The sequence below is a fragment of the Schistocerca americana genome, chromosome 4 (genome assembly GCF_021461395.2).
Source record: "Schistocerca americana isolate TAMUIC-IGC-003095 chromosome 4, iqSchAmer2.1, whole genome shotgun sequence".
NCBI classification, from domain to species: Eukaryota; Metazoa; Arthropoda; class Insecta; order Orthoptera; family Acrididae; genus Schistocerca; species Schistocerca americana.
In genome coordinates, this window is record NC_060122.1 from 622,710,912 (window position 1) to 622,738,178 (window position 27,267).

The following is a 27,267-nucleotide window of genomic DNA, read 5'->3' on the forward strand; positions in this document are numbered from 1 at the left end:
CAACGCCCTGATGTTACTTATTATTGTCTTCCATTTGCGGACTGTCTCCATCAATGTGTCAGTTGTTAATAAAATATTACCTACTCCATTTTTGTGACAACGTGTCGCTCATTAATTATGACCTGTCATTGTAGAGTCTGTGTTTTCTTTCTGCTCTGTGTTGAATGCTTCCAATGGGCCAGGTTCATCCAGGATGATTGCTTGTCTACTTTCCCTGTTCGGTTTTATTTCTATGCACTCAGCGTATAGTATATGTGATGTAGTATAACTGAATTTCAAGTCTTGCCATTTCTGTGGATCTCTTATGAATTTTCAGATTGCGCCATAGATGAAAAATGTTTGCCGCTTTCCTATGCCTAAAGTGCAACGTAAAAGGAAATGGTCAGGGGTGACTTGTATCTCACAAGGGCACTATTCTCTGTGCAAGGTGCACTCGATGAAGGTGTACAGGGTAAGGGCCGTATGCGGATACTATTGCAACTTTTACAGGACGGAGTGACGTTGAAATCAGTGTATTGCCTTATATGACGGCTTACCTGTTGACGAAGTCTTCGGCCACCTGGTCTATGGGTCCCACGTACAGCTTGGCGGATCTAGGCTGCATTAAGGGCTGGTTGACTTTGCGCCGGAAGTTGTACCACTCCTCCCCCTGGCTGCAACACACACATGGGCGACACTTCAGAAATAGACTGCCCTGCCAAAGTTCCGTCCTAAACCCCATGCAACACATTTGGGATAAGTTAGAACGTTGACTTCGCTCCAGACCGCTGTGTCCAACATTGCTCCCTTCTCCAGTTTCGGCTGTTGCAGAAAAGTGGACTTCCTTTCCTTCACAGACGTTTACACACCTAACTGAAACTGTCTCCAGAAGAGATCAAGCTGTCATAAAGGTGAAGGATGGGCACACACAGTATTAGTGTCCTCAGATAGTGTATATTGGTAATATTTGCAGCTATTCTTTCAAGAGTTGCTTCTTCAGACGAAAAAAATGTAATTTTCTTTGGTAACTGACAGTTTACTATTACATAAGCTGCAAATGTTTCACTAACACGTATTTGGCATCGTCTGTGGCTTATAAAAATAAAAAAAAAAATTGTTGTTTTACTATAGGTATTTTGTTATCTTATTACTTGCGCTATTGACAATAGTAGAACTGTGACTTATGACTTAATTTTATGTCTCATATCACCTTTCTGTGCCCATTGGCTCTTGTGTTAGCGCTAGAGTCGAGAGTCTGTGGGAGCACCTCCATTGGGCTGTTAGCGCCACGTATCCTTAACCGAGAAACCAAGCGCAACTGTCTGCGGAAATGGAGTCGTTATGGCTCTACATCCCTGTTGGTACCCCTGACTCTTCCTGCACGTCTCGAGCTGCGAGAGGTAGTCACTCAATCTTTTGACCGGTGGTCTTGTTAATGTGACTGGACAATCCGTTGTTACAATTGTCAGTTCTGTCTCTTACTCTTTGTATCACATTCCACACATAATACATCTTCAAGGTATTCTTTAGTGTATAGCGTTCCCATATAGATGGACATGTTGAATAATGTAAAATGTTAATTGTATCACATCGAAGAACATTACATGTGGCATCTGATTATTTTTATTAATATGTGTTACGATGGAGCCGCACGGGATTAGCCGTGCGGTCTCAGGCGCTGTAGTCATGGACTGTGCGGCTGGTCTCGGCGGAGGTTCGAGTCCTCCATCGGGCATGGGTGTGTGTGTTTGTCCTTAGGATACTTTCGGTTAAGTAGTGTGTAAGCTTAGGGACTGATGAGCTTAGCAATTGAGTCCCATAAGATTTCACACACATTTTTCTGTTACGATGAAAATGCGATATACTCTGTTTATGTGGGAGTAAATGTAAAATATTTTTAATTAACTACCAAAGAGTAAATAGTGTTCCGTAATATCTGTGAAAAATACATGGTGTAATAAACAATGTGCCCTAAAGTCTGTGAATAGAACATTGCGCAGTCAACTCTGAGGTCTTCTTCATGAAATAATGAACGATATCGAACATTAATGAACTTCTCTGGATGTAGCCGACATTAGACAGTTTTCCTTATGTTGATGTATATAAATTTATATCATCAGAAATACGAATAATAGACGTATTAAGCATTACCTTTGTCGCTATTTATGTAATAATGACACCCTCCATGTCAAACATTTAAACGTTTTTCAGATTTTACTTAAGATTGCAGCTTCGAGAAATAAAATCGCTGGTGCAAACTAATACGCCGCCATTACGCGGCAGATCCAAATTTCTTTAAATGGTGAGACAGGCACGCAGTTTCACATAAACTGAATTATATATTCTCATTTTCAGCACATTAGTGAATGACAGTAACATAATTCAGTCAGTTTTCAGTTTCTTATTGAGTATTTTTGTAATATGCTTTGGCTGTACTTACATAATGATAAAAGTATTTTCACTAAGAATTTTATTCATTAAACTAATTCGGGGCCTAAAGCATTAAAAATAAGGTAGCAAATATTTAAATCCCAGTTAGTATAAGGAATAATAACGTAAATTTGGTTTTTGTTTTGATATAGCGTATAATTCTCTCTCCCACGCACGCATATTTATAACACATAAAGATTTATTTTGAAAAGTACAAGGAGGCAAATATTTAATAGTAGACGGACAGTATAAGTTTTCTTATCAAGAACTCATTTTACTTCATTGAGATTGTTGAATTAATTTAAATTGTTATTTTGGCATTGACATTAGTGTTAACGTTTTAGGAGATTTGTGTTAATGTTTTTTTCTGGTTTGCTTTCTCTACATTCACTTCCCGTTCAACTTTTTTACCTTTTTAATTGCGTCGCCACTACCCTGTCAAAAATGGCATTATATATACTGAGATGGTATCTGTTCTTTCGGACTTAGTATATATACAGTTAAGGCTCACCGGCCACTTGACCATCTTCTTCTTCTGTACGAATGCAAAAACAGTGCCCGAACTCTTACGGGAATCGGCAACGCGCCGCGAGTAATGAGTATAATGGGCGGGGGCACTGCGAATGTAGTGCGGGACAATACGTTGAGAATGTGCGTTTCGCGGGAGGCGTGCCTGAGATAAATCCCTGCAGTCGCGGTATCCTCTGTGTCCTCGGTGGCTCAGATGGACAGAGCGTCTGCCATGTAAGCAGGAGAGCCCGGGTTCGAGTCCCGGTCGAGGCACACATTTTCATCTGTCCCCGTTGACGTATGTCAACGCCTGTAAGCAGCTAAGGGCGTTCAGTTCATTGTAAAAACTGGCATTTGCTGTGTGTTCGTGCTTCAATCTAAACGAGTAACATCTTTCCAGTGTTATTCACAAATATTGTAACTTCTTTGGCCACGATAAATCAAGTCTGATGATGGTCATATAAGCGGAAAACCTGTTAACTAAATAAATTAATCCCCTAGAACATAAACAGTATTGCGTTTTTCATTCTTAATTATATTGTTGCACCGAGAGGTGACGAAAGAAACGCTGAACACAATTGCTGACAGTCTTTGACACGTGCGATGCGATACCTTCTGAGAGAGAGGCATCCTCGCTTGTACTCAGGACTAGCGGTGTACTCACGTGACGGCGACACCGCAGCGGTCCCGAAACCAGTCGGGCCTGACGTGTTTCCGGTAGTACAGCATGCTCTGCAGGCCACTCCGGTGCGGCCATGGTCCCTCGTTGCGGAACGCCTGCAACAGAGGCAGTGTCGAGAGAAAATGAAACTACACTGTCATTAAAATTACAACACGAGGAAAGGAAATAAGGAAATTCTACTTATTGTACTTTTACAGCGTAGAAGGAGGAAAACAAAGTCTTAGATGTCTCTGTTGTATGCAGTATTCAGTATTAGGATGCTGCATAATCTCCTAGAGTTTTTGTTTTGCATATTGGTTGTCATTTTTATGTGTAGTTCACTATTGCTATTTGAGCTTACATACTATTAGCTAGCTGTAACTTCTCAAGCTTGTAAGCTTGAGAACTGGCAGGTGTGATGAAATTCACCATTCCACCGTCGCGCTAATTTGCATGCAATGGGGAACGTTCAAAAATCGGGTGTATGGGTACCCCAAAGGTGTAGGCCAAAATCACAAAAATCAACTTGTGGCCGTATGTGCATCTCTGCTTGCTCGTCATCAAATGGCTCGTGAACAACACCGCCCATTCGTATCCTGTATCGCTACTGGTGACGAGATGTGGTGTCTTTATGCTAACATAAGGAAAAGGAAGAAATGGTCGAACCCAAACAAAGCAGCAACTCCCCGTACAAAGACTTGCGCACTTCTACAAAAGATAATGTTATGCATCTGGTGGAAACACGACGGTTTGATGTAGGTGCAACCATCATTGCTGACATTTAGTGTCAACAACTGAGGTGTCTAGCAAACACAATCCAACAACAACGACCAGGAAGACTGTGTGAAGTGATACTACTCCACATAACGCCAGCCCGCATTCTGCTAAACTAATGAAAAACACTATACAGGTGTTGGGTTGGGAAATCACTTGCACCCACGTTAGTCACCTGATCGTGTGTCCTCAGATTTTCACCTTTTCTGCTCTCTATCCAGCAACCTTCAAGGATCTTCCTTTCTGGATAAAAATGCGATACGAACAAGGTTCGACGAGTTCTTCGTCTCAGAAGCACGTGATTTCTATCGTCGCGGAATCGAAAAGTTATCTCAGCATTGGCACACTGTCGTAAATAGTAAAGGATACTATACTATTGATGGCTAAAGTTCAAATGGCTCTGAGCACTATGGGACTTAACTTCTGAGTTCATCAGTCCCCTAGAACTAAGAACTACTTAAACCTAACTGACCTAAGGACATCACACACATCCATGCCCGAGGCAGGATCCGAAACTGCGACCGCAGCGGTCACGCGGTTCCAGAGATGGGTAAAGTCTCTGTTATGTGTATCTGTTGTCTTTAAACTTATGGACATACTCTACGAACTTATGCACAAACACAGTACAAGGCGCTGCCACCTATGTAGTCATTCTATGATATCTGGGTATCGAGTCAGACGGGGCGCGGATGGCGCCATTCCACGTTGCTTCAGCTGCGTGCCATAGCTCGTCAATAGTAATGGTTGGTGAGTGCTGGCTTGACAATCTCTCAGCAGTCCGTTTTATTTGAAGGGGACGCTTCCAAAAAAAATGGCTCTGAGCACTATGGGACTTAACTCCTGAGGTCATCAGTCCCCTAGAACTTAGAACTACTTAAACATAACTAACCTAAGGACATCACACACATCCATGCCGGAGGCAGGATTCGACCTTCGACCGTAGCGGCCGCGCGGCTCCAGACTGAAGCGCCTAGAACCGCTCGGCCACTCCTGCCGGCGGGACGCTTACGAGCTAGAGCACATACCAGCCATAACGCACTAGAAATGTAACGGCTGCTGTCCTACCATACTAAGCGTACCAGAAGTGATCGTTTTAGGTCCTCAATGGCACCTCTTCGAGAAATAAAGTTTTGGTTTTGTTTATGTTTGAAACGTCAGATAACAGCCATGGGTTACTGAAATCGACGAGTGATATTGTACATGACGTCGTCGTACGATCCTGTGCGGTCGAGCACACAATATGTTTGTCTTTTTGGAAGCTAGTGACGTGGGGCCATTGAAATTACGCATGTGGTACGGCCCTCTCAAGCCGTCGACTCCATATTCGCACTTCAGTCGTGGAATCCAGACCAATGCGGGCAATGCCGTCTCAGGCGGTTACGGTGCTGTCACTGCCGAATCCCAGCACTCGCCGGTAGACATTTCTGCTTCTTCCACGGAGCAGAACACGATCTTCTCGCAAACAATCAACATTAAGCAGCGATATCTGAGTGAGAAATCTGCAGCGTAATCCTCAGTTTCAGTACAGAATACAGAAGGCAATATTTTTATCTAGTTTGTCATGTTGCGCTCAAATGCTAATCATTTGCATCAGGCCCCAATGACAGGAATGGTGTTCACACATAACTTTCGAACGCTAATTGAAATTTCAGCCGAATTTTGTACATACACTCCTGGAAATTGAAATAAGAACACCGTGAATTCATTGTCCCAGGAAGGGGAAACTTTATTGACACATTCCTGGGGTCAGATACATCACATGATCACACTGACAGAACCACAGGCACATAGACACAGGCAACAGAGCATGCACAATGTCGGCACTAGTACAGTGTATATCCACCTTTCGCATCAATGCAGGCTGCTATTCTCCCATGGAGACGATCGTAGAGATGCTGGATGTAGTCCTGTGGAACGGCTTGCCATGCCATTTCCACCTGGCGTCTCAGTTGGACCAGCGTTCGTGCTGGACGTGCAGACCGCGTGAGACGACGCTTCATCCAGTCCCAAACATGCTCAATGGGGGACAGATCCGGAGATCTTGCTGGCCAGGGTAGTTGACTTACACCTTCTAGAGCACGTTGGGTGGCACGGGATACATGCGGACGTGCATTGTCCTGTTGGAACCGCAAGTTCCCTTGCCGGTCTAGGAATGGTAGAACGATGGGTTCGATGACGGTTTGGATGTACCGTGCACTATTCAGTGTCCCCTCGACGATCACCAGTGGTGTACGGCCAGTGTAGGAGATCGCTCCCCACACCATGATGCCGGGTGTTGGCCCTGTGTGCCTCGGTCGTATGCAGTCCTGATTGTGGCGCTCACCTGCACGGCGCCAAACACGCATACGACCATCATTGGCACCAAGGCAGAAGCGACTCTCATCGCTGAAGACGACACGTCTCCATTCGTCCCTCCATTCACGCCTGTCGCGACACCACTGGAGGCGGGCTGCACGATGTTGGGGCGTGAGCGGAAGACGGCCTAACGGTGTGCGGGACCGTAGCCCAGCTTCATGGAGACGGTTGCGAATGGTCCTCGCCGATACCCCAGGAGCAACAGTGTCCCTAATTTGCTGGGAAGTGGCGGTGCGGTCCCCTACGGCACTGCGTAGGATTCTACGGTCTTGGCGTGCATCCGTGCGTCGCTGCGGTCCGGTTCCAGGTTGACGGGCACGTGCACCTTCCGCCGACCACTGGCGACAACATCGATGTACTGTGGAGACCTCACGCCCCACGTGTTGAGCAATTCGGCGGTACGTCCACCCGGCCTCCCGCATGCCCACTATACGCCCTCGCTCGAAGTCCGTCAGCTGCACATACGGTTCACGTCCACGCTGTCGCGGCATGCTACCAGTGTTAAAGACTGCGATGGAGCTCCGTATGCCACGGCAAACTGGCTGACACTGGCGGCGGCGGTGCACAAATGCTGCGCAGCTAGCGCCATTCGACGGCCAACACCGCGGTTCCTGGTGTGTCCGCTGTGCCGTGCGTGTGATCATTGCTTGTACAGCCCTCTCGCAGTGTCCGGAGCAAGTATGGTCGGTCTGACACACCGGTGTCAATGTGTTCTATTTTCCATTTCCAGGAGTGTATATGACTTAATCCCTGGAGAAGTGCAGTATGTGGCTTAAAAACCCCTAGCACGCTTAGGAGCAAGGTGTGATTGTGACATGTAGAACTATTCGAAACAGAATGAAATTTAATGTCGAATACATAGCACTTGACGTTATTGATTTCTGTCAGTCCTCATACAGTTAACCGTTAGGGGTGGGTTTGGGAAGGGGGCGAGGTTAAGATAGGGTAAGAGATCCCGTATAATTTTGAAATGCATGAGGAAATTTTAACTAATGTCAGTAAACACATCATTAACAATATGGGAAAAAAAACACTACCGGGCCTCGGGATGGTGTTGGAAAGATGGTGAAACGGTATAGAAATCGGATTTGTATTAAATTATTGTCAAATCTTTCGTTTTTGAGGTTGGAGGATCACTGGTGACAACCATGATGACGGTGGAAGGTATAGAGTCCCTTTGGGGTACATACAGAAATAACTCACGAATTTATTTATTTGTGCATGTCCAGAGGAAATTAAGAGGAGTGTAACCAACGAAGCACTGTGTTAAATTAATGTTGTGATATACGTTCTTGTAAATTACTGTGCTTTATAATTTAGTTACTGTTTTTATCCTCTTAAATCGTCATAGTAAGCTTGACTCACTCTGTCGACAGACTTCTTTAATGTTCGACATCTCATGTAAGACTATGACACGTTGGTAATCGGGCAATGTCGCACATTCAACCAGATAACTATAAAATCGGCCAAAAATTCGCTGAGTTTTCTTGACAGCATTAAAAATAAATTTTAAAAACTTAGTAGGTTCCCCATTATAAATCACTGATTTGCAATGCTCCTGAGAACAGTACTGCTGTCTTTGCATCACAAATTTAGATCAGAAACTATTCAGAATGTTGAGTATTGGCGTCTTCAGTTCAAAGACTTGTTTGGTGCAGCTCTCCAGCCAGTCATCCCCTGTGTCAGCAGTTTCTTCGTCTCAGCTCAGCTGCTGCAACCTCAATCCATTTGTGCTACCTTACTGTATTCAAGTCTTGCTCTCCGTCAACAATTTTATGCAGAATGTGGCCTGCCAACGCAACCCTCAACTCATACATTCTTTTAGTCAACAAGCACCATAATTACCTTTCCTCCCGATTCAGTTGAGTACCCCTTCATTTGTTATTCGAACTACTTACTGAAACTTCGGGAATATTTTGTTATGCCATGATTCAAAAGATTCAATTCTCTTCTTGCAGCTACTGCTTATCCTTAACGTTTCATTTCCATAAATACTTGCAGGAAATAGGTCCTAAAGCCTATGTTTATATTCGATTTTTATATGCTTGTCTTTTTCAGAAACATTTGATTGCTTCTCTAGTCTGCAATTTACATCTACTTTACCAGTGCCATGGTCAGTTGTTTTGTTGCCCAAATACCAAAGCTAGTGTCCTACTGTCAACAGCTCATTTCCCCCAGCATCATCATTCTTCATTCAACTACACTTCATTGTAACTGTTTCATTTACATTGATATTTATCTTATTTCCACTATCGATAACTGATCACTTTCTTCTGATCAAATACAGTGTGTTCAGAAGGAACAGTAAATATTTTAGGAGGTGGTAGTATAGGCGAATTATAAAAAAAAAATTCCATGTAATATGTGTTCAATTTCTATTGAGTGCAGAGATACGGCTGTTAGCATGTAACCCAAAAAAACTTAAAACAAAGCAATGAGGATGTTCACCAGGTGTCGCTCTTCTGAGATCGTGTTTGTGTTCTTTTATGAGGGCTGCACTACTCATAATCCGAACGATCAAATTGGCTCTTGAGGTTACTTTTTTTTTTTTGTACACTTCGCCTTTCAACCATCCCCACGTGCAAGAATCCAAAGAGCTAAGTTCCGGGGACCTTGGTGGCCAAGAAACTTTCACATTTCCACAGATCCATTTTCAGGGGAATATTAGGCTTAGACGATGTGTCATCTAACGACTAAGCTGTGCACGAGCCCCTCACGCGCGGTGAACTTTGGCATTCTTGTACCAAAAGGAATCTCTTCCAATAATGCTGGAAGCTCATTTTCAAGAAGTTGTAGATAACGGGGTTCTTTAAGACAATGCGGTAACACAATAGGCCCAACAATCAACTGATTGTCTATCAAACCACACTACACATTTACTTCAGACCACTGATGTGACTTGCGAATGTTATTGATGCCGTTAGGAGTGAAAGTGGCTTCATCAGCGAAAAGTAAAACTGGGATTACCTGGCGATTTTGAAGTATCCAATAACAAAAATTCCAATCTATCTTCATCTCCTTCTCGAAGGTGTTGAAGGGACAGTAAATGATACGAATGGGACCCATGCATACTTAATGTCCGCCATACTCTTGTATGTGGAACACCGATACGTGCAGAAATTCTGCGTGTGCTTGCCGAAAGACTACGTTCTACCGACTTCTACTTCTTCTACCTCATCCACAGTCTGTTCATTCAGATGCAATACGACTACTGGGCACTGTACCAGTGTCACGCAGCGTATTGACACACAAGTAAACACACTTGAATCTGGTAGTCTGCGATTAGGAAATCGTATGCCGTATTCTCTACAAGCAGCAGCAGCGTTTCCATTAAAAAACCCATACGCAAATACCACAACGGCATATTCAGCATGTGTCAGTTCATGTGGCTTGTTTACACGCTACAGTACAGTAGACTTGGCCAGTAAATCACAATGAGAACTTCAATGTAAACTAAAGCAAAACTTCACAACGTGAATATCAACATTCTACTGCTGATATGCGATAAACACGCCCATAGCAACCGGTGTACCAAAATAAACGAACAGGCATTGAACTCAGCTGTATATCTGTACTCGACAAACTTGTATACATGTTATAAGGCATTTTTATTGAAGTTCGTCTATACTGCTACCTCTTAAAACATTTACTAGTCCTCCTGAAACACTCTGTATTCTCCAGTTTCGTAATTAAATCTACAAAAAAAGTGTCCTATATAAGGTAACGTACACAACTTTTCCGCAAAAATCGAGCTGCTTGTAATACACATAGAAATTGAAGCACCCAGAAGGCGAGACGGAACGCAGAGAAACTTCACAGTTTGAGAGGCTACGTGGTGTTATTTCAGTGATTACAAAACTGAATTACATTTTCAAAGAACGTGGCAGTATGATTCTACCAAGTAGAACGACGTCGCTCCCCTCCGCCTGTATGCATGCAGTGATTCGACTGGGAAGGGTGTCATAAACCGACTGAAGCCTCTTCTGAGGCAATGTAGTCCACATGTGATTCCTGAAATCTGGATACTGGCACAGGGACGAAATTAACGTCCAGGCTGGTCTCACGCATCGGGAACAGATATGGGGATCTTGCAGACAACCACCTCCAAATAAAGCACGTAGCTCATGGAGTACTGTACCATATGTACTTTTCAAAAATGGCAACACGATACTGTAGCGTAAGAGGTAACATATGACGACAGAGGATGTTCGCGACATAGTGATGTGTCGTGAGGAGTCATACCCGATGGCTCCCCACGCCATCACGGGAAGAGTAACACTGCTGTTCCTCTCCATTCATTGGAAGAGTGGACTGCTATCTGGGTCATCGCCATACTCGCCGGCGATGATCATCCGAAGTAGTGGAGAAACAAGATTCATTCCTGAACACAATCGACGCCATTCAACAGCAGCCCATGCTTCTCGGTCTGGGAATCATTTCAAACACAGCCATTTGTCTTGTAGTGTTAACGGTATCCCAGAATGAGACGATAATCTTCTAACCAAGCTGCTGCTAGCTTTCGAGTAATAGTGCCGAATGACACAGAATGTCGTCGGGATTCTATTACTTGTTCTCGAATGGCAGGCCCAAATGTGAAGGATTACTATGTGTTTGATATACATCGCAGTTATCCTCTCTTGTGGTGGTAAGATGCGGTCGAATGGGGCCCTGGTGACAAGCTTGCATGTCCTCTCATTTCCACGCAGCCCAACAGTAGGCCACTGTCGTAGCTGAATGACCCACAGTTCTGGATATTGCACGATTCGAACTGTTGCACAACTAAGGCCAACAATGAAGCCCCTTTCGAGCTGTCAGAGGCTGACAACGCTCTCTCACTCGAATGTGCAGCATCCCGGTGTCCTTCACAGTGACCACAAAGGACAAAACCCTGTTCACGCTCGTTACATGTCCTACCAGGCCTGCGAACAACACTAAATACGAACAACATCAAGTAAGTCTGGTAGTAACAGAGAATTCAACCTCTGATCATTTACATATCCGTTGGTGGTGAGTTTGTCTTCCGTCAGTTATCAATATACGATTCTAAGTTAAGTTTAGTTTCCAGGAATGATACCTATTATTCCTAACACATTGTGACAGGCAGTGCCACCTTTTATTGACACTTAGATAATATGTGTTGTGCAGGATAGCTTTCATGACTTATTTCCACCAAATCTGTGGTAGGAGATCAATGCATTAACTCACACTAGTTACTTTTCATAAACGTATTATGCTAATAAAAAAAAACTATTTCAATAGAACATAAAGGTCAGAATGAAAAGACTGGCACCTAGTGTCTCACACGGGTTGTTAATTACATCAAGAAGAATTAATAAAATTACTGACATACGAATGCTGATAACTTTTGATATTGGCTGCCTAGACCAAGGATAAGTCCGGATTGCCAAGATCAAACCTATCTTTTGATAGGCGCCGACCGGAGTGGCCGAGCGGTTCTAGGCGCTACAGCCTGTAAACGCGCGACCGCTACGGTCGCGGGTTCGAATCCTGCCTCGGGCATGGATGTGTGTGATTTCCTTAGGTTAGTTAGGTTTAAGTAGTTCTAAGATCTAGGGGAGTGATGACCTCAGAAGTTAAGTCCCATAGTGCTCAGAGCCATTTGAACAATTTGATATGCTTGGCGATGGCATTCTACTTCAATTTTATTTTGGTAATATTATGGTTCATTTACGTTCCATGTACTACCAATCTTATTTGAACCTGGTACTGTTAGATAGGAAGTGAGTAAATAGAATCGGTATGATTAGTCGTTTAGAAAATGTGGTGATACACCGGTCTTTGAACACCAGGGCTTCTTGCGCTCTTAGGTTCTTCGCAGAGATGGATTGCCCCTTCGTTCTTCGTCATTCATTTGAACGTGCGACGTAAAGTTGCGCAGGAAGCCTTCGATCAATATATCATGAATACTGAATATATGTTTTGCATCGCTGTTTGGCGTCTAATACCAACAGCCCACTTGTTTTAACAACATGCCAATGAGATGACTTGTGTGATCAGCACTACATAACCACGTCATATGTCATCTGATGATGGTGCGTTGTTGTTGTACACTATCACGAACTCCACAGGGATTGCTGCAGCGTTGTCTCCGTTCAAAAGCAGAAAACGAATTACCGCACAATACTTCAGTTTACTAACTGGCTACGCCATTTTGTTTTGGCTGCAACGACACTAAGGCGGGCATTTTAATGTGTAGTTGAGATGCACCCATAAATAAAAGAAGCATTAATTACTTAACTTTTGTTTTTCAAGGTGATAAATGTAATCGTAGGCAAATACAGTCACCACACTCGCTACTGCAAAATTTGTTGCCGGTTGAATTGTGGAACGACACTAGCGCTCCAAGTGGTGCGAAAGCGTAGTCATATGTGTCGTAAGGGGAATGTTTGTTTTTATTATTTTTCTGCCTGATTTACGAAATATTTTTGACTCTAAGAGTTTGTGTCACATCATAAGACATGACTGATTGTGAAATAAATCTAAATATAGCCGAATATCACTGATTAGCCACATAAGTTATAGTTTACTCGTGAAGAAATACTTCCGAATATGTGTATAACTGCAACTTACTCCGCTGAAAACAACCCCAGTGCCCTCTCCTCCTTGATGACCGTCCCTTTCATGACAACCTCAGTAAGGCCACCCACTTTTCTTCTCACTTCTCTGATGTCCTTTCCATACCAGATGATCCCCAATTTGATTATTCCCTCTTCCCTGACGTCATGGACCGTGCGAATACCTCTGTCACTCCCCTTGCTCTTAGCTTCCAGTACTTGGGCCACACACCACCATCTGAACTTAAAACTCCCATCACTACACAGGACATCAGCCTCACACTCCGCACTAAATGCAACACTGCTCCTGGCCACGACCGCATTACCTACCGCCACCTCAAACACTGCCCTCCCTCCTTCCTTTCAGTCCTGATGAGATTAGATTAGTTTTTCGTTCCATAGATCCGTGTTGAGGATATCCTCGTGGATGTGGAACATGTCCTTTTTTTTAAGGCTGAAATAACAATACTATTAGCATGAATATATACAATACATCATTTGTTTCTATTAAAAAATTCGTTAATGGAGTAGGAGGAGTTAGCCACTAGTAAGTCTTTCGGGCTCCTTTTAAACTGATCTTTATTTGTAACTAAATTTTTTATGTTTGCTGGCAAATTATTGAAGATGAGTGTTCCTGAGTAGTGGACCCCTTTTCGAACTAAAGTAAGTGCTTTTAAGTCCTTGTGCAGATCATTTTTGTTCCTGGTATTGTATGTACGAACTGAGCTGTTTGTTAGAAAAAGAGATATATTATTTAGGACAAATTTCATTAAGGAGTAAATACACTAAGAGCCAGTAGTTAGTATACCCAGTTCTTTGAAGAGGTTTCTACAAGACGTCCGTTAGTTTACTCCACAAATAATACGTATTACACGCTTTTGGACTCTGAAAACTTTTGTTTGACTTGAAGAGTTACCCCAAAATATTATACCATATGTCATTATGGAATGAAAGTAGACAAAGTATGCAAGCTTTTTCACTTTTATGTCGCCTGTGTCTGCTAACACTCGAATTGCAAATACAGATTTGTTAAGACGTTTCTGTAGTTCTGTGGTGTGCTCATCCCAACTGAATTTATTATCAAGTTGTAATACCAGGAATTTAAGACTGTCAACCTCTTCTATCTGCTCTTCTTCGTACTTTATGCATATGCTGGATGGAAACCTCTTACAGGTTCTGAGTTGGATATAGTGAGTCTTTTCGAAGTTTAATGTCAGTGAGTTGGCTTTAAACCATTTATTAATATCCATGAAAATATGATTAGCAGATCTTTCTAGAACTACACTCGACATACTTTTTATTGCAATACTTGTGTCATCTGCAAACAAAACGAACTCTGCTTCTGGCAGTGTAACTGATGAGAGATCATTAATGTACACAAGAAAAAGAAATGGCCCTAAGATGGATACTTGTGGGACACCACATGTAATTTCTTCCCATTCTGATGATGACTGATGACTTAATTCACTAGTCCCTTGCACTGACACCCTTTGTTTCCTGTTAGCGAGGTATGACTTGAACCATTTTGCAGCACTGCCCATGACACCATAGAATTCTAATTTATTTAAAAGGATGTTGTGGTTTACACAATCGAATGCCTTTGGCAAATCACAGAAAATACCTGCTGCTTGTAACTTGTTATTTAATGAATTAAGTACATTTTCACTGTAGGTGTAAATAGCCTTTTCGATATCAGAACCCTTCAGAAATCCAAACTGTGTTCTTGATAATATGTTATTTGTGGTCAGATGGTTGAGAAGCTGCCTGTACATTACTTTTTCTAAAATTTTTGAGAATGCTGGCAAAAATGAAATCGGTGTGTAGTTTGATGGCGTCTCTTCATCCCCTTTCTTGAATAGAGGCTTAACATCTGCATATTTCAGCCAGTCAGGAAATGTCCCAGTTATAATTGACTGGTTACACAAGTAACTTAGAATTGTACTAAACTCACAAGAACATGCCTTAATTAACTTTGTTGATATTTCGTCGTAACCACTAGAATGCTTTGTTTTTAAAGATTTTATTATGGAAGTGATTTCTTTTGGTGAAGTGAGTGACATATTCATGTACCTGAAGCTATTTGTAAAGGCTAGTTTCAGATATTCTAGGGCATTATTTACTGATCCTGACAATCCCATTCTATCAGTAACAGATATAAAGTACTTGTTAAATAGATTTTCCACACTATGCCCATCGGTTGCTAATGTGTCATCTACCCTTAATGCTATTTGCTCCTGTTCCTTTCTGGTTCTACCAGTCTCCTCTTTCACTATATCCCATACTGTTTTTATTTTGTTCCCTGACATTGCTATCTTCTTCTCATAGTGCATTTGTTTAGATGTCTGAACTACTTTTTTAAATATTTTACAGTATTCCTTGTATTTAGCTAAATCATCAGCATTGGAGCTATTCTTGGTCGACAGATACATTTTCCTTTTTGTCTTACAGGAAATCTTTATTCCTTGTGTGATCCATGGTTTTATTATAGACTTCTGTTTAATTTGAGTAACTTTTCGAGGAAAACAGTTTTCAAACATGGTACTGACATTGTTCATGAATGTGTTATATTTTTCATTCATGTCATGAGCACTATAAACATCTTTCCAGTTCATATCTTTGAGCAGTTTTCTAAAACACTCAATTTTTGGTTGATTGAATACTCTCCTGTACTCAGATTTAGCAGTCTTGATAATATGCTTAGAATTTACGTCTAAAACAAGGAGCTGCATGTCATGATCTGATAGTCCATTTATTACAGGTTTTATAATCTGATTTTGTTCCTTCGATTTGTCTATAAATATGTTATCAATGGCTGTCCTTGAGGATTTAGTGATCCTAGTTGGAAAGTTTACAGTGTGAGTTAGATTGAAAGACAACATTATTAACTGCAGTTTGCCAGTCCCGCCTGGATATCAGCCCCCCCCCCCCCAAATTCTATATGTCCCTCCAGATCCTTGAGCATCATGCACTCTGCCTCGCATTCTGTGTATGCCACCTGTCCCCCATGCAGATCCTCTGTGACCTCATTCCTTTCCCCAATCTGCTCCTATTCCTCGAACATATCTGCATACTCTACACCTCCCGCTGCCTTGAACCCTCTCACCCCCTGGTGCTCGGTAAATAGTTACTATTATATAGGATCTATTATGGAACTCTACTTCTGTTGCACATGCTTCTAGATGCTGCTCTGAACAGAATTTATTGATGTCAATGTTCTTGAATTTATGGCTGTTTTAATAAATGTAGCAACTCCTCCTCCATCCATATCTACTCTGCAGAAGTAGGAAGCTAGGTTAAATCCTGAAATGTCTAAGATATCTATACCAGTGGTCACTTGATGTTCAGAGAGGCAGATTATGTCAATTTGGTTAGATGAATTCATTTCATCGATACAAATGAGTAGTTCATCAACTTTATTTCTGAGTCTCGGAATGTTCTGATGTAATAAAGATAACTGATACTGCATACTAATGGGATTATAACTGCTTTGGTGAAGATGAACTGGCAATTTCTGATTACGTTCTGTTAAACATTGTTTAAATGGAGGCTCTATGCTAAAATCTGACTCCTGTTCATCTGATTTCTCAAACTGAGTGTGTCTGCCAATCTCTCTTAAAACTCGTTTTCTATCCCCCTTCCCTATCCCAAAAAGGCATCCCTCTGACACCTGTGACCACTGGTATTTTGCCACTTGCGACAGTGTTCCCCCTCAAGTTTTCTGCAATCAACCCAGACAGTTTTCCCTTCCCTTTCCTATTGAGATGAAGGCCATGCCTAGTGTAGTCCCACCTATCAATAGCATCCACAGAAATCAAACCAATATGGGACCCTATATCCGTCCTAAGCAGCCACTCCAACTCCAAGTTCACCCTCCCTACAGAAGCTACAATGTCATCCTTGCCACTGGCTTCTACCCTGACCTGTGGAAAACCTCCCGTATCCTGATGTTCTCCAAACCCAACAAGCCTCCATATGATGCCTCTTCCTATTGTCCTATCTGTCTCACATCGGTGTTCAGCAAGCTCTTGGAATCCATCCTTATCCGGCGCATCCATCCCCACCTCCACCAAAACCACCTCCTCCCCGACACCCAATATGGCTTTCGACCTTCCTTCTCTGCCGATGACCAAATCCTCCGCCTCACTCATCTCCTCTCCCTCCAGCTTAACTCCCGGCGCTCCGCCATTTTTGTCTCCCTCGACCTCGAAAAGGCCTATGACCGTGTCTGGCATCCTGGTCTCCTGTTTAAACTCCAAATCTACACCCTTCCTGTCAACTACATCCGTCTGATGGTCTCCTTCCTCTCCCACCACCCCTTCTGTGTTACAATCCATAATACCAATTCACACACCTTCTACCCCTCTGCAAGTGTGCCCCACGGCTCTGTCTTCTCCCCTCTCCACTACCTCCTGTACACAGCAGATGTGCCCAAACCCCCTCCAGTAAACCTATTGTAGTAAGCCAATGACACCACATTCCTCGCCCTCGCTCCTACCCTCCAACAGTCCCAATGCCTTCTCCAGAATCACCTTAAACTTTTTGCCGCATGGTGTAACCAGTGGCTCCTGAAAATCAATCCTTCTAAGATCCAGGCAATCGTCGTAAGTCATACCACTCACTCCTTCCGGCTCCTGGATTTCTCCCTTACTGTCTGCGCTCGTCCTGTCTGCCTCTCCCCCACCCTCTCCTACCTTGGCCTCACCATTGACCATCACCTCACCTGGATCCCTCATCTCAGCTCCGTCCAATCCAAAGCCCATAACCGCCTCCGACTCCTCAAACTCCTCTCTGGCTGGACATAGGGGTTGCACCCCTCTACCATCCTCCACATCTACAAATCCTTAATTCGTCCCATCCTCTGTTATGCCAGTCCCGCCTGGATATCTGCCCCCCCCCCCCCCCAAATTCTATACGTCCCTCCAGATCCTTGAGCATCATGCACTCTGCCTCGCATTCTGTATATGCCACCTGTCCCCCATGCAGATCCTCTGTGACCTCATTCCTTTCCCCAATCTGCTCCTATTCCTCGAACATATCTGCATACTCTACACCTCCCGCCGCCTTGAACCCTCTCACCCCCTGGTTGCTCCTCTCCCCTCCCGTCGCCGCTCCCTGCCGTGCCTTCACTGTTGTGTCCCCCCTTCCCTCCATCTCAACAACCTTCACCTCCTTTCCAAAGGTGGCTTCCATCAACTCCCCCTCCCAGATGATGCCCTCTCTCCCTCCATCTATCTCTCCTATCAACACTGACCCTCACCCCCCTCCTTTCCTCTGTCTTTTCCGTGGGCTTCCTCTTCCCCCCCTTCCATCCTGTTTTCTCCCCACCTAACCTCGCCCTAACTCCCTTCTCCCCCCCCCCCCGCAGGTGTATTCCCATTCTCCTCCTCTGCCTTCCCTACTCCCTGTCGCGTCTGCCCAGCACCCCCCACCCCTCTTATGGGTCCTCATCCTCCATTGGCTCCTTTCCCCCCTCCCCCCTTCGCTTTTCCTCTCCTTTCCCCCTTTTTATTTTCCCATCATTTGTCCAGTTCCCCCCAGCCGGCACTCGGCTGTGGTATGTCATATTTGCCAACTTTTTAGTGCAGTGTTCCAGTGAATGTTCAGTGTTGCTCGTCTTTCCAAAGAGTTGCGAACAGAAACCATACTGTCACTGGGTGTGAATTTTATGTCTTTTGCGAGCAGAAACCAGACTGTCGCCGTGTTTTTAATTGTCTGTCTACTATTTTACCTGTCTGCTTCATATGTATTTTATTAGAATCATCATGCCTTTGTTCTGTGTTTAAAGTTTCACGATTTTTTCGCCATGTTACTATTTAAGTCTCTGATTTTATCGTCTATTTTTATTATTTATTATCTTCATCTTTTTAAAACAAATTCTGTAGGCTGAAGAGCGGCATACTAAGCTGCTGCCAGCCCGTCCCCTTAGCGGGGAATCGAAATTCAATAAAGAAAAAGAAACTGAAAACAAGAGAATATAAACATATATTTGTTGCATAACAAACATGTATTTCTGTTGTTGTCTCTTCTTACTATGATAGACACGTCTCTCGACACATAGCAATTTTGTGTGGTGTCTAACTATCCGCAAATTCTTACACTTCACTCAACTTTCCAACACACGAATATTTCTGTAAATGAAATTACTTTTACACCAAAAGCGAATGTGTTGAAGATTAATGCCGTCTGTGGCTCAGAAGTGGTAACAATTGTGGATTGCACTGATTCACTGCTCCTCGGTTCATAGTGGAATACTTTTGTATATTGTGAATGAAACACACACAACACTGATGTAATATTCTGCAATATTTATTATTTGTTATACGAATCAGTTTTCGGCTTTACGCTATCATCAGGTACGAAGATGCTTGATGATGGCGTAACTGCCGAAAACCGGTTTGTGTAACAAATAATAAATATTGTAGAATATTACACCAGTGTTGTGTGTGTTTCATTCATAATTGTGGAATTAGTTTCTTCCGTATTGGGGAAACAATTTTATTGTTTTTGACGTTCTACTATTACGTCTGTGCGGTTTTCCCTTCAGTTACAGCTGTGGTGACTCATTTGATACGTTAAATAATGTTGGTACTGCATTCCACACAAGTTTCCTGCGTTCCACATTGGCTTATTAGAGTGGAAGTGTACACAAGAAAACTTCATTTTGTTGAGCAGATAAACGATGTCTTCTGATGTATGGTTACTAGTCATATTTTGTTCTTAAAAGAAAACGACATTCTTCAGTAAATATCTGTACGTTACAAGATAATCATAATTAAGTATCCTGTAATGTACCGTTTCATACCTCTCTTAAGAAACCTGAAAAAAGACAAATTTTGTGTTTTCTTCTTATTGGTGCTGCAATTTATTGCACTACAGATGCTTCCGTTTGTAGAAACCATTCTACAAACCGATATAAACAATTAAGACTCGCATTCGCTTTCACGAGATCCCGCCGAACTCAACAGTGTAACTCGCTGACCGATTGGCACGCTGCTATCGTAGTGGGTGCGACAGATAAGACTGTGCATCGCTACTGTTGTGTTAGATTGTCATAAAAATCTGCGACTATCACTCTGGGAAGCACGCCCAATACAGTACTGAGGCAGTTCGACACTGAGATGATCACGAACGTCTGAAAGAAAGGCTGGCGGAGCACCCTCCTGTCTTACTGTAATTGTAGGATAAGCCATCTGCACGAAACCAGGTACACGAAACAAATCACAGTTTTCTGTGCAAAGAAAAATGATCTATACATTTTTGAGGAGGACAGGAGACGTTAACTTGAATCGGGAGCGTGTTCCACTATTGCCTTTCAGACACCGGTGGGTACAGCAGACTTTGTTTGGGTTCGATGTATTTTCGGGATACTTCAGTGTCTTCAGATAAATTGAATATCCTGTATGTTGCAATGAGAGAAATGGGCGTGTAAATACAGAACTCAAATTTTTACCTTATGAAGCAACATTCTAATGCTGTGCTCTACTTCGTTTCTGAAGAGATAAAGGGGACTCATGACCTCAGAAGTTAAGTCCCATAGTGCTCAGAGCCATTTTTGAAGAGATAATTTGGGCGTAATCACAGCCAAGAAACAGAAACCGAACTGTATTTTCACCCGATTGTATACAGGGCGTTCCTTTTAACTTACACACAACGAAATATCTCGAAAACGACACATCGTACAAAAAAAATGTTCCATGTGAAAAGTCCACGAGACTCAAAGGGCCATAGACACGGGTTCCCAGGTAGATGCCGTGTTTCTTGACTTCCGCAAGGCGTTCGACTACAGTTCCCCACAGTCGTTTAATGAACAAAGTAAGAGCATATGGACTATCAGACCAATTGTGTGATTGGATTGAAGAGTTCCTAGATAACAGAACGCAGCATGTCATTCTCAATGGAGAGAAGTCTTCCGAAGTAAGAGTGATTTCAGGTGTGCCGCAGGTGAGTGTCGTAGGACCGTTGCTATTCGCAATATACATAAATGACCTTGTGAATAACATCGGAAGTTCACTGAGGCTTTTTGCGGATAATGCTGTAGTATATCGAGAGGTTATAACAATTGAAAATTGTACTGAAATGCAGGAGGATCTGCAGCGAATTGACGCATGGTGCAGGGAATGGCAGTTGAATCTCAATGTAGACCAGTGTAATGTTCTGCGAATACATAGAAAGAAAGATACTTTATCATTTAGCTACAATATAGCAGGTCAGCAACTGAAAGCAGTTTATTCCATAAATTATCTGGGAGTAGGCATTAGGAGTGATTTAAAATGGAACGATCATATAAAGTTGATCGTCGGTATAGCAGATGCCAGGCTGAGATTCATTGGAAGAATCCTAAGGAAATTCAATCCTAAAACAAAGGAAGTAGGTTACAGTACACTTGTTCGCCCACTGCTTGAATATTGCTCACCAGTGTGGGATCCGTACCAGATAGGGTTGATAGAAGAGACAGAGAAGATCCAACGGAGAGCAGCGCGCTTCGTTTCAGGATCATTTAGTAATCGCGAAAGCGTTACGGAGATGATAGATAAACTTCAGTGGAAGACTGTGCAGGAGAGATGCTCACTAGCTCGGTACAGGCTTTTTCGAGAACATACCTTCACCGAGGAGTCAAGCAGTGTATTGCTCCCTCCTACGTATATCTCGGGAAGAGACCGTGAGGATAAAATCAGAGAGATTAGAGCCCACACAGAGGCATACAGACAATTTTCTTTCCACGAACAATACGAGACTCGAATAGAAGGGAGAACCGATAGAGGTACTCAAAGTACACTCCGCCACTCACCGCCAGGTGGCTTGCGGAGTATGGATGTAGATGTAGAGGTAAATCTGTCTATGCTATAACGGTTCACAGCCCAACCAACCCTCCCCCTACGTGGCCGGAGTCACTTTTGTATTTTCGAATCGAAACTCCTATTTTAAACGCATATTCAGATTCTACGCCAAAAAATACATACGGTTTACTCTTACCATTGTTTCCCATTCGTGGTAGATGGCGATAAATATCAAGTGTGCCTGTTTTCGCAATAAAGAAGCAATGTATTTGACTCTGTATTTAATTTTAGATTTAAATGTTAACCTTTGTGTTCTAACGGTTGATATTCATATTAGAAATTTATTTTAGTTTTGAAAATTTGGTGGTAGAGTACAAAATTATTTGCTGTTGCACTGTATGGTTAGAAACTACGCTTAGCATGATCCAGGAACAACAACGTGCATGGGACGCACAGTTTCGTGTGTCACTAGTTTTCTGTTTCCATCGAGTTGCTTGATGTAGTTGCCTCTCACCTTTGGGATGTTTGATTTCAGTGAGGCCCCTTGGTTCTCGCCATAATTGTAACTCCCAATTAATGCTCAGACTGACAACCTTCCATTTCAACACGTTTCTTAATGCGTACGCTCAATGCATGTACACAGCTTGAAAGTATTGCGAATTACAATTGAGGTGAAAGGCGAGGGAAATCACCGTAATCAAGTGCCCAAATTGTGAGAGGCAAGGGGACATAAGGCGCCCCGATGGGAACAGAAAACTGTTAAAGCCATGTCGTTATTTTCGAATCACGCTACACGTAATTTCTAACCAGACATTGCGGCGAATCACAATATTGTACTGTATAATCAAATTTGCAACACTAAAGAAAATTTCGAACACAAAAATCAATCATTAGAAAACAAAGGTTTACTTTCACATCGTAAAAGGAATGTAGAATCAAATGCGTCGGTTCGTAATTGCAGAAACAGGCAGACTTGATATTTGTCGCCATCTTATCACGGATGGTAACAATGTGTCAAGTAAACCGCATGTATTTTTTGGCGACACGAAAAAACATTTGAAAATACAACGTAGGCCCCGCCCATGCAGGAAGAGTGGTTAGGAGGGGCCAGTTGTTTCGCCCACAGATTTCCTCTTTATTAATATTAACTTTTCGCCTAAAGCATTTTTTTCGAACGATCCGTCGTTTTCGAGATATTCAGTTGTCTCAAGTTGAAATAAACACACTGCATATTACACTCTGGTCAGTGACTACATCAGAAATATTAAAGAAAGAGAAAACAAATGTTCTCTGGGTACTTTATCAGCTAGTGTAATTGGAACTTCACAAGATTCGATGAAAATATTACTTGATGACTTGCACTCGAGTGTTACACCATCCGTCACCCAACCCTAGTATGGCACAGAAACTGAAATCATACCTGCTTGACAATTCTCTGTAGAAGAATTTCCAAACGTGTGTGTGTGTGTGTTTGTGGGCATGTGTGCGTGTGTGTGTGTGTGTGTGTGTGTGTGTGTGAGAGAGAGAGAGAGAGAGAGAGAGAGAGAGAGAGAGACAGACAGACAGACAGAGATTACACGTAGAGTTAATTATGGAATACCGTAAATAAAATAGTCGTGGTGCCTTAATATTGGTGTAAAAAATATTTACGTAAATGGCCATCATAATTACTACATAGTTTTACTGTGAAATTATATTAAATTTACAAGTCAAGAGGCTTGTTCGAAACCATAGCGAGAAATCGCAGTTATATCAATATCGATCGAACATACAAATAACTAACTATCGCACCATTCTTGGTGAGAACAGTGAGCAAAGAAACAAGAATTAAGAATTATCGGAAATATATCGCACAAGCCACGTGAGCAAAAATGTGCAGGTTTCTGTCTGTAGGACTTACTTTCTCAATGTCGTTTGCGTTAAACAGGAGCACAGCTGTCGGCCGCCCAGGAATGCCGTCTAGTTTCACCAAATCCCCGTACCGCTTCCACAGGAAGTCGTTTAATTCATTCAAGTCTTGATTCGACATCTCTCCTGTGAACAAATCAGTAAGGCTAGTCAAGAAGTGTTCTAATAAAATTATGGTACACAGTGTGTTCAGAGCAACCAGACTTTCTACTTGTAGTTAAAATATGGATTCAGAGTTACGTGAAGTGAGTACAGTTAACATAATTTCCACCACCTTTTCATACACAACATATTTTCAGGGGGAAAGTAGTAAATGTGAAATTCATGGCGCGTACAACTTGTCAACAATGATATCCAGTAGTAACATCAATTTCTGACACCATACTCCTGCTTACAGGGATGGCTTTACCCTTCGAAATAATTCAAATCAGTCCTGATTTCAAAGTTTGAGGGCATCTTAATTTATCTCTTAAGACTTCCATACGGCTCCGACTTATCACAATCTTCATTAATAGAATCTATGGTCATAACAGCTTCATCTATGATAGTACACTATGTGTGGGTCATATACTTCCTAAACAAATGTGACATTTAAAAATTTCATCTTATCGGAGCGTTGGTAAGGCCTCCACTAACAAAGCACTATCGATAACTATCACACATCGGACATCCAGATGCCTACCAAAGGAGGTATTTGAGAGTATGAGAGTTTACACAGTTAAGTTGCGGGCAGGCTTTAAGGATTTCCAAAGGCGCACAAAGGACGCTGCTGTCTGCGAGCTACTGCCAAAAATACTGAGCAAACAATTGCCACTTGGCTATACAGCTTCCCTTACTACTAAAGCCCATTGTAGACATTTGTCAACATCATATTTACAATTACCCATTTTATTTCCATATTAAAGTCACTCCAGCTGAGAAGTCTGAAAGAGTAGGTTAGTTTCGATGTTACATCTCTTTCTACGGTGATCTCGCTAGCGCTCACCGAGAACAAATTTAGACCCAACCGAACTACAGCATTGATCTAACTGTTCAACACCTGTGTGATGTACGCGTTAATAGATTTATAACAAAGTAAGACCTTTCCCTTCTTTGTTTAGGACTAGTTCTCTTTTCTCGAAACTCTCTTTTAATTTTCCTGCAGGCAGTATCTATCTTACCCCAAGTGATATATGCCTCTATGCCCTTACATTTATTCTTTAGCCATCCTTGCTTAGCCATTTTGCACTTCCTGTCGATCTCATTTTTTAGATGTTTGTTTCCTTTTCGGCAGCTTCATTAATGCATTTTTATATTTTCTGCTTTCATCAATTAAATTCAGTATATCTTCTGTTACCCAAGGATTTCTAGTAACCCTCGTCTTTTTACCTACTTGATCCTCAGCTGCCTTCACTGTTTCATCTCTCAAAGCCACTTATTCTTCTTCTACTGTATCTCTGCCCCTTCTACTTGGCAATCGTTCCGAAACGCTCACTCTAAAACTGTCTAGAACCTCTGGTTCTTACAGTTTACCCAGGTCTCATCTCCTTAAATTCCTGCATTTTTGGAATTTCTTCAGTTTTAATCTACAGTTCATAAATAATAAATTATGGTCATAGTCCACATCTGCTCCTGGAAATGTCCTACAATTTAAAACCTGGTTCCTAAATATCTGTCTTTCCATTGTATAATCTATCTAAAACCTTCCAGTGTCTCCAGACCTCTTCCAAGTATACACCCTTCTTTCATGATTATTAAACTAAGTGTTAGCTATGATTAGGTTATGCTCTGCACAGAATTCTACCAGCCGGCTTCCTCTTTCATTCCTTACCGCCATTCCATATTCACCTATTACTTTTCCTTCTCTTCCTTCACCTACTACAGAATTCCAGTCCCCCATGGCTAGTAAATTGTCGTCTGCCTTAACTATCTGAATACAATTTCTTTTATCGCATCATACTTTTCTTCAATCTCTTCATCAGTTAGTTGGCATATATTTGTACTACTGTGGTGGGCTTCGTGTCTATCTTGGCTATAATAATGCGTTTACTATGCTCTTCGTAGTAGCTTATCCGCGCTCCTGTTTTTTTTTATTCATTATAAAACCTACTCCAGCATTACCCCTATTTTATTTTGTGTTTATAACCCCTAACCAGAAATCTTTTTCCTCCTGTCACCGAACTTCACTAATTGCCACTACATCTAACTTTAACCTATCCATTTCCCTTTTTAAATTTTCTAACCTACCTGCCCGACTAAGGGATCCGGCATTCCACGCTCCGAACCGTAGAATGCCAGAAAATAAGCGACAAGTATCACTACACAATTAGTTTGTGGTTTTCTAACAGTTCTTTACCTCTTTCATTCTGAATTATCGATACTGTAACGTGATATGATGCTAGCTGCACTGTAGTTACTCCAAACGCCAGTAAAATAAAATTTATTAATTATTTCTAAAATATGTCATTAAAATCCTTCTCCGTCTACTCATCTTAGTTAAATACGTAAAAAGCTAAAATAATCAAATAAATCGACATCTCAGACGTGTTGCAACGTCCATCTTCAGGGCAAAGCATCTCAATTGGGCAGAAAATCCTGTCATGACACGCAATAAGTACTTCCTTCTATCACCCTCAACACCTTTCCCCAAAAATTAACGTTTATGACCAGTTTTCCATCTGACAAACTGTAAACGCAATATGAATCTCCCTGGCAGGTTAAAACTGTGTGGCGTACCGAGCCCGAGTCTCGGTCCAGTTTTAATCTTCCACGAAGTTTCATATCAGCGCACACTCTCCTGCAGAGTGAAAATTTCGTTCTGTAAATGCAATGCTCACATTTTCTCTCAGTTATGCTCCTTTGTGTTTCCCTTACTCTCTGAGTCACAATTTCTTTTCCCTTACTTTCAGTAATTATGTGTTGCTACGTTCGTCTTTCTCTCCTGTCAACAGCTGCTAGCGCTGATAACTGAATTCTACCTTCCTGTAGTTCGTATTTTGTATTTGATGTTAGACGTAACTTATAACATGCTTATCGTAATGCGTCTAATCTAAAACATATTGGATGTCTTGTTAGCTGTAAGATACACGTCACATATAAATTTCAACCCCTGTGTTACGTCTTTTATTCAAAAATGGTTCAAATGGCTCTAAGCACTATGGGACTCAATTTCTGAGGTCATCAGTCCCCTAGAACTTAGAACTACTCCAAACTAACTAACCTAAGGACATCACACACATCCATGCCCGAGGCAGGATTCGAACCTGCGACCGTAGCGGTCGCGCGGTTCCAGACTGTAGCGCCTAGAACCGCTCGGCCA

The 27,267-nt window shown here is 42.3% G+C and overlaps 1 protein-coding gene and 1 non-coding gene across 2 annotated transcripts in view; one reads left to right on the plus strand and one right to left on the minus strand.

Moving 5' to 3' along the window:
* Positions 1 to 27,267, minus strand: part of LOC124612344 (probable cytochrome P450 301a1, mitochondrial) — a 175,267-nt gene that overhangs the window by 61,026 nt on the left and 86,974 nt on the right. The window contains exons 3-5 of the mRNA XM_047140498.1: positions 23,962 to 24,095; positions 3,584 to 3,696; positions 537 to 653 (exon numbers count right to left, since the gene is read on the minus strand). Of these exons, the coding sequence (XP_046996454.1) occupies positions 537 to 653; positions 3,584 to 3,696; positions 23,962 to 24,095 (364 nt within the window). The remainder of the gene's footprint in view (positions 1 to 536; positions 654 to 3,583; positions 3,697 to 23,961; positions 24,096 to 27,267) is intronic.
* Trnat-ugu lies at positions 3,119 to 3,192 on the plus strand. Its single transcript has one exon. It is a non-coding gene; the product is annotated as a tRNA-Thr (tRNA).